General features: G+C 39.7%; 1 protein-coding gene across 1 annotated transcript; it reads left to right on the top strand.

The window, feature by feature from the left end:
* The first annotated feature begins 1,257 nt into the window (after positions 1–1,257).
* Positions 1,258–13,019, top strand: CENPU (centromere protein U). The gene is made up of 12 exons (XM_082482139.1): positions 1,258–1,273; positions 1,782–1,935; positions 2,934–3,051; positions 4,481–4,586; positions 5,224–5,314; positions 6,439–6,514; positions 7,581–7,698; positions 8,088–8,166; positions 9,308–9,355; positions 10,684–10,745; positions 11,985–12,141; positions 12,849–13,019. The coding sequence occupies exons 2-12, from the start codon at positions 1,885–1,887 to the stop codon at positions 12,972–12,974; spliced, it is 1,032 nt and encodes a 343-aa protein (XP_082338265.1). The 5' UTR covers positions 1,258–1,273; positions 1,782–1,884; the 3' UTR covers positions 12,975–13,019.
* The last annotated feature ends 296 nt before the right edge of the window (positions 13,020–13,315 follow it).

A 13,315-nucleotide genomic window follows, 5' to 3' on the forward strand; every position in this document is an offset into this window, starting at 1 on the left:
CTCTGGAAGAGCCACTTTCCCCAACAGACACAAAGCTGTGCTGCATGTAGGCTGTACTACTGCTTGTTACCTTCAGCTCCTGGACTGCTAACTGGGCACACTAAGAGACCGCTCCACCTCTTCATCCTGAAGTGACTATTTCACCTTGTAGCTTATTTGGTTGAAAAAAAGGGGCAGGTCAAGGACAGCAGCAGACCAGTGGCAGAACACCCTTACCTGTGTGTGGCATATAAAAGGCCCCTCTGACTAGTGATGCTTTTGCTGACAAATTGCAAAAGCTCCTCTAGCAATTTAATTGCTGAGTAACTAAATCTGGAATTACAGCTTTTCATTTTGAGTTGGTTTTGTGTGTTGTTTTTTTTATATCAAGTAGTATGTTTTGAATCAATTCCTTTTTAACTGCTTCAAGTTTGTGTAGGTTTTTTTTTTTTTTGACCTTTTCTTCATAGAAAAACAAGCGAACAGTATCATAGAATGACAGAATGCTTTAGGTTGGAAAGGACCTTAAAGATCATCGAGTTCCACCCCCCCCGCCCTGTCCAGCCTGGCCTTGAACACCTCCAGGGATGGGGCCTCAACAGCCTCTCTGGGCAACCTGGGCCAGTGCCGCACCACCCTCACAGGGAAAAACTTCTTCCTCATGTTCAATCGGAACCTGCCCTCTTCCAAAGCCCTTCCCCCTCCTCCTATCACTACATGCCCTAGTAAAAAGTCCTTTCCCCTTCCTCATTTCTATTTTGGGTGTAGGAAGCACTGTCTTGAGCGGGAAACCTGGCCTTTTGTGTGTTTTTGTGGTGGTTTTTTTTTTTTTTTTTGTAGCATAGCTTGTAAGAAAAAAGGTTGGCAGATCACTAGTCAGGTGCATTCTTCTGGAGCACAGAGTCCAGAACACGCTGCTGGATATGCCTGGGCACTGGGGAAAAAACTATTGATATGTAGAATGAGCAAAATAGGTTTTTCTCCTCATTTGTCTCTTTCAAATAAAAAAACCCTCAACAACCAACCCAGCACAGGTACCTCTGTACTCCATTTTAAGACGACCCCTTTAATGGTTAAATGGTGGGCCCATCCCCTCACACCGGGGCCCGGCCCCGCCGCTTCTCTCTCCCTCCTTCCTGGCCGGTAGCCCGGGGGCGGCGCAGCTCTGTCATGGCGCCGGCGCCGCCGTCCCGTTTCTCCTTCCGGTCCTCCGCCTCCTCGTCGCACCTCCCCTTCCTTTCTCCTTCTTCCTATTCCCGGGCGGCGGCCGGTTTGAATCGCGGCGGGAAGGCGGGTGGGTGCCTTGAGGGGGCCGGTGTCCGCGGGCAGGGAGAGCGGCGGGGCCGCTGCCCGCCATTTCTGCGCCTGAGGCGGCGGCGGGCCGGGCCGGGCCGGGCCGCCCTGGGGAAACGGCAGCCGTGAGGCGAGAGTAAAGGTGTAAATGGCGTTACGCGTTGTCTTGCGTTAACTTTTTAATAGGTGTGTCGTGTTAATAACTCGTATGTGCTACATCAGGCGTTGGGCTGGTTTAGGATAGGTATTAGGAAAAATTTCTCCACAGAAAGGGTTGTCAAGCGTTGGAGTAGGCTGCCCAGGGAAGTGGTGGACTCACCATCCCTGGAGGTATTTAAAAGAGGTGTAGATGTGGTGCTGAGGGACGTGGTTTAGTGGTGGACTTGGCAGTGTTGGGTTGATGGTTGGACTTGATCTTAAAGGTCCCTTCCAACCTAGACGATTCTATGATAATAAAGTGAGATATGCATAATACATTGAATTAACAAAGGTTTCCCATTCTCTCTCAGGTATCGAGACAGAGAACGCAGATTTGCATCCGGGACAATTTTTCAGTACCCTCAGTAGCCTTCTCCTCAGTTGTATATTTATCAGCGTATACCGAACAGCAAAATGTCCTCAAAGAAGAAAAGGAAGAGAAATCATTCTGGAAATAAGCCAAAGGTAAGTTTTGCTTGGTGTAGCGGAATTAAAGCAGCAGTCGTCGTGCTGTGTGACCGTGCTGTTGAGGCGCTGGCTCTGGAGGAGGATGCTCAGGGCTTAGCACGGGGCTTTGCTGGGAACATGCTGTGCAGGTGTGGGGTGTCTGGGGCTTTTCCGATTTTATTTTATTTTATTATTTTTTTTTTTTTCCTTCAGGAGTAGTACTTCATTAGGCAAAATGGGCCGTTGACTTTCAAGCAGGCAAAAGTTTGAAAACAGTCTTGTGAAATTAAAAGCGCACAAAGAGGACATAGTCAATATGTCTGTATTCGGTGCCGTAGCAAAATGTGTGAAACATTAGTAAAATTAAAAGCTCGGGATGTTGGTGTTTTCTTCATGTAATTCCCTTTCCATGTACACACACAGATGAGTGAGGAAACTTACTTCCACACTCAGGGCCTGAATGACACGTTCACAAATATTTCATAAACCGGTGCTGTTCTCCCCTACCCTTCTGCTATACAGAAGTGTCTGTGTAATACTTGACTTTAAAAATTCCACCTTTTATAAGAAGTTACACATAGCTTTTCCTTTTTTTTAAAGTGAGAATCATTAGATTGGGCAAGGATGGACATGCATGTAATACAGAGATGAAAGAAGAAATATTTTAATGCCTGAAAAGAAAGGCTAGAGATGATAAAACCCAGGTATTAGTCTGTTATAAGATTTCTAAGCTTGTACTCTTAGTTTTATAAAATAAGATAAAGTTCATGCTACAGTATAGTATCAAATAGGAGACTAGATCAGTTTTATACCTTTGCTTCTCTTGGGGGGAAAAAAACATAGCCTGAGGAAAAAACACATGCTTCAAATACTTTGCATCATAGCTCAGTAGTCAATACGGTCCCGGTTAAAGGTATTTCTAGTCAAACGTTTGCAAAATTCATTGTCATATTTAATCTGTTTTATACGCAAAAAGCTGGATGAACCAGCTTTTTATTAATTTTGTGCCCATCCAGGAACACAAAGCCAGCTCTCACCCTCGCTGGAAATTGCTTCCGCCTGAGGAACCAGATGTCTCAAGGATATTGAAGGTAGCAGAAGCAAATCAACTTGAGGAACTTGACGATTCGTTTGGTTAGTATTAACTTGAATGTCATTTAATGTATGATTTTCATGAACAAACCATATGGGCAAAATATTTCAGTGCTTACCTAGGAAAAGGTATTGTTTCTTTGCCAGAGAAAGTTATGGGCAGGAGAGACAGGTTTTTCTGAGAGCAGTGTTATTTTACGTCATTTAGGAAGTAACAATAATAACGCTGTGATATGTGCAAGTAAAAGAAAAATATTGTCTATTCAAGCTTTATAGTCTGAATGGTAGAATTTCATGCAATACAACATTGCAGTTGTGTAAGAGTTTACATTTTAAAAGGGAAGTTCAGTACCTCGAGGTACTCTCTATTAAGTTACGCAAATTATGAAGTGAATTTTTTTGCTATACCGTGCAGTATACTTAGATGTTCACAGGGCTGTTGTTCTACTTTAAAATTAACATCATAAAACATACTATTTTTGGTGAAGCATTAAACCACTTTCATGCTCCGTATGGGACTTGTGCCATGAGGCCTCAGTGTACTGGAAGAGAATTAATTTAGAAGGAATATGTGCCCCCGTGTGAAGTTATCTGTTATTAAATACATATAGGTCCTATATGTCAATTGCAGTAAGAAAAATCTTTGAAAAACTGTGTAATTAGAAGTTGTAGAGAAAATGTTAAGAGCTGTTTCTCAGCTGTAATAGTTATTACTCTAAGAAAATTATGGAAATATACATGTAACTACTAGAAACAGCATTGAAAATGAGCTATAAAGAACAATATAGCAAAAGGGTTGTCATGAGGGAAGGTCTGCAAAATTAAAAGCTCTCCCTCACTTCTGTGGTGTGTGTTAAAAACTATAAAAAGGATTCCTGCTGACACTAATGTAAGCTAACACTAAACTTTTGTGGCAATGTGCTTGAAAAAGGAAACATATACTGTGGAACGCAGGCTAAAACTGTGAGGTTCTCAGAGTTTTAATCTGTTCTGCTAGGTACCTTCAAGAATTCTACACTTACAAACTTTCTGTAGCAACCGTAACTGTTGTCTTATAGCATCCAATAAAGCAGCTAAAAATCCATATTTTAAAAAAAGGTAAAACTTAGAAAATAGTTGTTTAAATGTATGGGGTGATTGGTGTATGCTATAGCAAAGAGAGTCTTTAAATAAATTGTACAAAATGTTTTGCTTGCTATATGCTGTATGTACAGGCTGAGCTTTCATGCACCTTCAGTTTCAGTTTGTAAAGAAATAGCAGGTAGAAGAGTATAGAAACTATGAAACTTTTCACTATATTTATTTTTCTTAATCCTGAAATAATACTTTTAACAAGACTTCCTTTGTATTAGTGAGCAAACCTCAAATATTCCAACTGAATGCTTAATGGCAGGCAGTGCTGGCGTCTCCATGCTCTTTGCCTGAACAGATAGGAACAATTTTCATACAGCTTATTTTCTGTTCTTTATAGAGCACCCTTTGCACAGTACTGCCGTGGATGCTTATGGAGAGGAACATTCGCAAAACGAGTCACATGGTCATGTTTCAGTGCCACAAAAGAAAAATACAGAAAGAAGGTCTGGTGAAAAAAATAATTGCCAGCATTTAATTTAATCTTTAGATTTTTAGATTGAATGGGAAAAAATGTTCTTTTTGTCAGGTTTCCCTAGTTACTTATTAAACATATGCTTTAACTTAAAAATAGGTAAAAGCCGGTTAAACTATATGTAACAAAGAAAATTTAAAAAAATGTTTTAATACAAGTTGTAGTGTGTTTCTCATTTGTTAAATCAAATTTGGCTTAAATCTGAAATAGTTTGTATTTGAATGAAGTAGCAAGACATAATAGAGCTCATATGAGAGTGTGTATTTTTTTGTGTTTTGATTTCTAACCCCACCCCGCCACCAAGAAAGTTTTCTCCTTTTCTGCTCAAATAGCCTCAATGATAATTTTGTTTCTGTTTTGAAGTTTCTTCTCAAAACAACACGGCTATCCCAGTGGTCAGTTAGTAATGGGTTTCTAATTGTCACAAGGGTTGCTGTTCCTTTTATATGCCATTTGCAGCTTTTTACAGGGTTGATTTAGGAGACGTAAGCTGAATCACGTAGCAATACAAAGTGTTCCCCAAACCCTATTATTTTGTTGTTTGTATGGTTGAAGATCATCCTTTCTCAGTGTCGTGGGTTTACATGTGGATATTTTTCTTTCCCTAGTAAAAAACTGCATCGCTCAAAAACATCTGATGGTGAAGTTCAGAAATTCAGCACAGCTGATCCTGAAGATGAACCCCTTAAGGAGAATGTGGTACAGAGAAAGTTGCATGAGTATATCAGTCAATTTAGTTTTAACTTCATGCCATGCCTGCGTTAGAGGGGAGGGGAGAGCAAGACCTTTCATTTGTTTCTTGGTACTTCCTAAGTACTTAGTTGTGTCCCAATAATCCATCCTCAAATTATTTCTGTGAGATGGCCAAGTGAAATGCTTAAAGCTACAGTCTCATGTCAGTGGGGAATATAATAGCCAGGTGTTCTTCTGTCCTGTAGCCCCTTCTCTCGCTCATTTGGGAATATGTTCTTTTCTTCTTTCAAATATCTTCTTTATATCTAGAATATATGTTCTTAAAGAATGGCATACTAAATGGAATATAAATCCCTCGTATTTGTTCGGTATTGAAGTAAGAACATATTATGACAGAATTGATTTTTTCATTGATGAAATTAATTTTGAATAGATATTAGAAATAGACAAAAACCACTTGGTTTTGAATGAGTGCTTTTCCACGCTTAGAGTGCAATTAGTGTAAAATGCTTTTGGCCCACTTAGCTTCCAGTTGTACAGAGGAAGAGTTAACTCTCTGCAGACTTGCGAAAGTAGGCCTATGATAAAAGAAGGTATGCAGCAGTTTGCATAAAAGTGTTTTACATACTGCAATTCATTGGAATTGTTGAAAATCCTTTTGTAAGATTCAGTACGGAGCGGTAGTCCTTCATCAGTAAACTGCATGTGTGCAGCACTCATGTAGAATCACTGCTTTGTGTTGGTGTCACAAAGTAGTCTAAGTAGAGAAAAAATTGGAACAGAAAGTGGGTGAAAAGGAAGGTAAGGAGGCACTGTTGATCAGAGAACTGTTATTACTGGGCCATGACTATGCTGAACCGAGGGCCCGTATGCTCCTTAAAATGTTCCTCCTGCTGCACGGCCAGCGGCTGACACATCAGTCGGTCAGTGTGGTCAGGCAGCTGCTGTCCCTCCGCAGTGTGATCGCTGTGCTGTGGTTTTGGCAAAATAGCCCTAAGTGAAGCTGACTGATATTTCAGTTGTGAAAATCTGAAATACTTTTGTGCGTTCTGCCTAGTTGCCATCTGTCAGAATTTTAAATGAGTAAACCTAGGGGGTTTTTTGAAGTTAATCTGCTTTTTGTATCACAGGAGGCTCTGAATACTACTCGATTCCAGGCAAAAAAGAAGAAGCGGCCTTCAGAGAAGAAAACATCAGATTCTTCTGGTAAAGTAGACTTTTCAACACTCCCGTATGGCTTTTCCTCCTTCAAGATGAGTGCTTTTCCATAACTCGATAGTTTTCGTTTCTGGTATGTAGCAGCATACTGCTTCTAGGAATGGGAGGTTCTAGTTTTGGTCTATACGCTCATTATCAATGGTTAAATTGAGGAGCTGGTGTGCCCCACAGCTCTGATCGCCATGGTTTGCCTCCCCGGACTGGCCTGTTACTCTCCTGAAGGGGTGAAGCGTAGGTGTGCGTTATCCCTCGCACTCAGGCTGGTTCCCCTTGGAGGGAAGCCCGGCTCCAAGGCTATGGATATAACTTCAGTACGTCCCTCGGTCTGGAAGCCTGGAGCACCAGGCTGTGGGGCAGGGCTTGGGGTGCCCCTGCCTTACAGCGTAGCCACAGCAGGTCGTGTAAAGACCTTTGAGATAGGGACCTTCAAGGCAGTGGCATTTTTGGGGATAGAGAAACTGTTTCCCAGCTGACGTCTTGCTTCCTTTGAACTGTACCCTGTCACGTTTAAGTACTAGATGTACATTTGGGAACGTGTGAAGAAACATGATTTAAGGTTTTGTGGAGTTAGCTGACAATGCTATTGCAAAGTTTAAAGAAACATATTTGTTTGTAGCTTTTTTTTGAAGCATATATGGTATTAATACAAAATGTGTACAAATATGATATAACAACTCATGATTCTTTGAGTCGCGGAGGTTGCCCAAACTCAGGCTAATAGTTTTTACAGGACAAACAGCTATTATCTACAGTACACTCTATAGTTTATCAGTTAGTGTAGTAACGTGCTCCTGGGCTTGTTTGAAATGATGAAGAATAAGAAATAAGTTGTATATAATTGATCATCCAATATCTAAAGTGTTCCCAGATAAGCCTGTCATAGTTGCTCAGCCAAAGACAGATGAAATAATTAATATTTCCCTCTTGTCGAGTTTCATATTAAAATATTCATAACTTTTAGATGGTTGTTTTAATGGTGGGCACAATAATTTTTCTGTTATTTTGGAACATGTGCCTGAATTGTACAGTGCCTATCTTTATTCTCTTGTTTCAGTGGACAGCCCATGTTCTGTACAGGTTTGGTGTCCCAAAGAGCTGAAGAGATCTCCCAGGGATATTACGGAGCTGGATGTTGTTCTGGCTGAATTTGAGAAGATAACAGCAAATTACAGGTAAATATTCTGCTTTCCTAGGGCTGAATACTCAAAATTTTAAAAACAAATCACCTGTTTTTGCTAATGGGCTGCCCTTTAGGGAATGCAGTATTGCATGGTTATATTCCGATGTTATTTTAATGATTATTAGGTTTGTGTGATACAAATATTTTTCCTATGTGATCTTGAAGTGGTCTCCAAGAATTTGATATTTTTCCTAACATAAGAACAGCTGATGTTTTTCAGTGTAGAAATTAAGCTATTGCTAGTACATGAAGGATTGCAGTTGCCTGATCTACCAGCTGCTTAGTGTTGGGGTTTATTCATTACTTAAAGGAATATTTTTGGATGAGATTTCTCTTTTACTAAACTAAATGAGTTGTGTTTTGTCTCTCTGACTTCTCCAGACAAAATATAGAATCAAACGTCTGCAGAAAAGCTATCGATGGCTTCTGTTCTGCTTTCAAGGACCAAATCACCGATCTTGTAAGTAGACTGTAAATAAAATCAGTTTTGTGGCAGTGATTATAGAGCTGTATTTTACACTGTCGCCAGAATGCCTGTGGTTTTATGTTGTCCTTTACACGTTTATTTTATCAGACTTCAAATTTTCTAATCTCTTGTCAGGATAAAAAATATGAAAAGTTTGTTGCATGCAGCCTCTGTGCTGGCTTTCCTAAGCATTGTCGTTAGGCACAAAGCTGCTGTCACACAAATACCTTGCAAAACTGTCAGCTTTTGAGAACAGGGAAACATCATTGAGGTTGTTGAGGCCCCATCCCTGGAGGTGTTCCAGGACAGGCTGGAGGTGGCCTTGGGCAACCTGGTCTAGTGGGAGGTGTCCCTGCCTATGGCAGGGGGGTTGGAACTCTATGATCTTCAAGGTCCTTTCCAACCTAAACCATTCTATGATTCTATGATCAATATTTGTCATATCTAAAGCATTATGTCATAAAACTGGAGAGCTGCATAATTTGCATGAGCAAACAGTTATGTCAAACACTGTTTTAAAAGCTCATGGACTAGAGTTTCAAAAAGGTTGATGATTTAATCTTTATACTTACTGTGTCTCAGTGACTCTTGTGTAGAGGCCTGACTAAAGCTTCTAATAGTTCAGGGAAAATCATCCTTTTTTAGTTAACAGTTTGAACCTAATGATAAAAAGCTTATTAGCTCGGAAGACTAAGATTTCTTCTCACTAATTACCATGAGTAAAATAAACTCAGAACTTTGTAGGAGTTGTGATAAGTACAAGGGATAAGTACTAACGCTGTAGTTTTGAGTGATTCATTAGAATGGACAAGTTTTAAAATTACTAGAGTTATACATTTTATATAAAGTTATAGAGAAATTAAGCTAGGTAGGACTGCTCTGATTGGTACAAGGAGCATTACTTGCACTAACTGGTGCAAGGTGACTAGTTTTGTGCAACAGTCTTCTGGCATGAGGAGAAAGGAAAGAATTATTGCATGACTGATACACTTGTAATCTTCCTTTGAACCAGCGTTGGGCTTTTTTAAACGGCTTTTTATGTTATTCCAAAGTAATTCTTGCAACCATGTTTTTAGGAAGCTAGAGATGAAATCAAGATCCATAGTCAATCTGTAATTTTTCTTTTCTTCTGTAGATAGTGGAAGTCCAGGAATTAAAGAATATGAAGAAAAAAAATGCTAAGGTAAATACATACATATCACTAGATTGTACAGCATACAGAGGTGGGCACTGAAATTTCAAGAAGTTGACTAGAAGAAATAAAATAATTCACAAAAAAAGTGTACTGTACTACAGAATCAACTGCACAAATAGAAGATAGGGAACACCAGAGGCTTTTTGGAAAGATCAGAGTAAATATGATGGATTGCAAACTCCATACGTATACTGTACTGGTGTTAAAAGAAGGAATGCACATTAGGATGTGTAGGTATCTGTGTGAGAATTACTCTTTTTTTTTTTTTTCCCAATGACCACTGGTGAAGCCTCTGGAGAGCCAATTAAATATTGAGAGCTAACCTTCAAGAAACATAGATGAATATAAAATCTAGGAGAGCAGCAAAGATGGTGATCTGTAAGGACAGAATTGGATTGCTCAGTTTAAAGGAGAGAAGTCCAAGGGAGCTGCATTCCCTAAAGACATGCAAAGTTTTTGTTTGGAGGAAGGCAGTTCCTCTGTTGGTTCAGAGCAAGTAGTAACTGACCGAAAATGCCACAGGGGAGTGTCGGCAGAAGGAGGAACTAGTGTGAGAGCAGAGAAACATTGCAGCAGTCTCATCAGGAGAGAGGTGAATGCCCTGCAGCAGAGAGATTTAAGAGGCTTTCTTCCCTGGTTTAACCTCTTCTGCAAACTTTTCGATGACAAAATAGCTTTTAACATAGTCAACAGAAAGCTTATTCTGGGAAGTAGCAATTAGTGGGCTAAAGTCTTGTTAATTTGCGGCGACGCGGTAAGCTACTCTGCACATAAAATGAAAACTTTAATGCACATCTACCATTCACAGCCACTCAAAGTTATCCTCATTTTGCCTCTTACACATTTGTTTAAAATCAGATTTGTTAGTTGCTAAATTGAAATTTATGATTAGTTTTGGTTTTGTTTTAAATTGTATTAAAGAAAGCTTAATTATGCTTAGTTCCTTAGTTAAGGCAATAATACTGAACATACATTTGTTTTAATCTGCATTTTTAAAACAGAAACAAACAAAAACCTGCTGGAGTTGGTCATGTTTGAGTTCAAAATGTCACAAACTCCTTTTGTATGCTTGTAAATCCAGGGTTTCTTAAAAGAAATATCGGATGGAGATGAGAGTTTAGCACTTTAAAAGAACTTTAAAATGTTTAAAATATGAATTTCAAATATGGCAGTCAATGAGGTCTGATATCTTGGAACCTTCCACCCCCAGAATCAGAAGCATAAAACCTCAAAGAGGAAAAGCCAATGAAATTTGAGTTGTTTGCCTTTGAAGTTACAGAAACTGTTGCGAAGACTTTCCTCACTATTTGTTTCAGGTGACAACAGACATCAAAAGGAAAAGGCAGCGACTGATGCAACTCAAGGAAGAGCAAATTGAGTATGTTTCTAATGATGCACATTAATAGCCTGAAGAACTTAAGGAGTCTGGTATTCTGTAACTCAGAAGTAAAAAGAACTTTTTTTTTTTTTGATGAAACTCTACTTGTGTATTGCTTTCTCTTTTACAGAAGCTCGGGATAACCTCTCCTTTCCATATTTCAGTTGCCTAGATAGTCATTCTGGCAAGTTCTTCTTAGCTAACTGGTAACTGGGATGGTATTTCAAACCATATGTTCATAAGAAAAACACTAATGTTACAATTGGAATTGTAAAGGAGATGAGTTGTAAATTTGCAAAGGTAATAGAGAGCTTTTTTGGTTTTGAGGTGGGAGAATGTATTTCACCTCTGCAATTCGGCAGGGATGCCTCTGAGTATGGGGTTTGCTTCCATCTCATGTGGCCACGCGATTCCCCTTCTCTAACTTGGCATTAACCTTGAGTATCATTTAGATACACAACACAGAAATTATGTTCTTTGGAAGAACCGTTGGACTTCCCCAAATCCAGCTGGTTACTAGTGACAAGCCTTACACTGAAGCTGCATATAACATAGATGCTGTAAGTTAACTCTGTAGGGGACCGTGGGCTTGGATCCACACAGGCAGGTTAAAAGCCCTTTCTCTGTGGCCATGAGCATCTTGCTTTCTTTGCAGTAAGTACTATGGACGCTTCACTCAAAGGACTAAAGGCATCCCTCAATACAGGTTTGACCCCCTCGCCGATTGAAAGCTCTCTTTGCATTTTTTTATTGGTTGTGTTATAACCCTTTGGTCATCTTCAGAAAGCTTTTTTTTGGTGCAACAGTGTTAAATGACAACGGCTGTTAGTGTTCAGTTTTCGGAGTGCTCAGGCAGAGGCGTGTCTGCTTTGTAGATCCTGAGTGCGCTGCAGTGTAAGCGCTGAGCGCCTCGCCCTGCGTGCAGGCATGTGGGGGTGCAGAATACTGGGTACTTAAGAAACTTCACTTGAAAAATTTCAGTGTTTAAGAGAGAGCATCTGTTTCCTCAGGCTCAAAAGTGAGATGGGGAATAAAGTCTGGGTTTTTTTGAGGGGATTTGGACCCATGCTCCTGTTTAAGTAACGTACTAGTTGTTCTAATTAAACAGTATGTTACTCTGACCTGTGCTTTGTATTGCTGACCAACCTTTCCCTGAAGTCTTCTTCAGAGGAAATATGTTCATAGTTACTCATGAAATAAATACGCAGATATAGGCATCAAAGCCTTGATCTTTTTCAGAGCTGAACCACAACTGATACAACTACAAAGAGAATATGCTAAGGTACAGGAAAGAAAATCTTCCTTGAGACAAGCAACCAAATTACTTATTGATTTAAAGGAGCTCCAGCAAGACTGGTTGGATTATAGAGAAGAAAACCCTAAAGAAAAAGTGGTAGTAAGTACATATTTTGTGTGTGTTTCTGAACTATTCTGGATCAGCCCCCCCTCCCCGCCCTTTTTTATTTCCTGGACTAGTGGGCATGCATTTTTATTAATGTTTAACTTACATTGAATTTGTTAATTGTCTTTGTGGAAGCAACTTGAGAATCATTGCTGTAACTGTACTGCAGTATCTCACTCATTTTTTTGGTCTCATGTTAGAAACTGAAGTTTTCAGAGAGGGTTCTGCTCTGTTGCTATGTCCAGGAATTCAAAGGACATAGAAGGGTGACAGTTGTCCTCAGGTCTAACATTTTTTTATAGGGCTTGAAGAAAGATTAACAGTGAGAAACAAGTAATCAATTTCTTTTGTTGCTATCGTTCAAAGGCAGGGGAAGCTCTGGTACTTATCTGTCTGTTCTGTAAGTTAGTTCATGCTAAGAACACCACTTGTATTTCATGACCAGAGGAACCTCTTGGGGGGTCAGGGAACTCCTTCCCTTTTACCATGGCTCTGGACCTGGGGTGGTGTCTTCTGTTTCTACATGCCTGCCAGGTGTAAGGAAATCCTACCATTTCAGAAGACTCTCTAGTGTTGGCTCTTCCTCACTTTTAAAAATCAAGTTGCATCATTTCAGATAGAGGAAAAATAAATACAGATACGTAAGTGATTTTTCCAAGAGTTAAAAATGTTGCCTTGCAATTTTATTTCCTTAACAACAGTATGGAACTTCCAGCCTCCCTGCTCTTCTGGTGGAGTCGCGAAGAATTCTAGGAGTGGAAAGACACTTTCAGAATATTAATATGAAACTGGAAGAGGCTCTGGCTGTACAAAGAGGGAAGTTATGAAAGAAACATGAAACACAGTCATTTTAATAGACTTTTTGACATTCATTAGGAAAAATTATTAGAATGGTCAGTGCTTAAAGCTTGTTTAATCATTGTTGCTGTTGCTTCAATATTTAAAAGAAGTCAGTGACTTAATTGGAGATCGTATCCTTCTGTTGTCAAACAGTCTGTGTGAGAATTTACTCAGAATGTCAGTGAAATGAATGAAATAACAATTCCAGGTAAAGTATTAAAACTTTTCTGTGCTCTGTTAACAATCCTGGGTTTGAATCTTGGGCTATTGAAGTCATGTGATCTTGAAAGCAATATATACTTTTAAAAGAGAACACGTAGACATTGGT

Source organism: Vanellus vanellus, assembly GCF_965231255.1.
Source record: "Vanellus vanellus genome assembly, chromosome: 4".
Classification (NCBI taxonomy): domain Eukaryota; kingdom Metazoa; phylum Chordata; class Aves; order Charadriiformes; family Charadriidae; genus Vanellus; species Vanellus vanellus.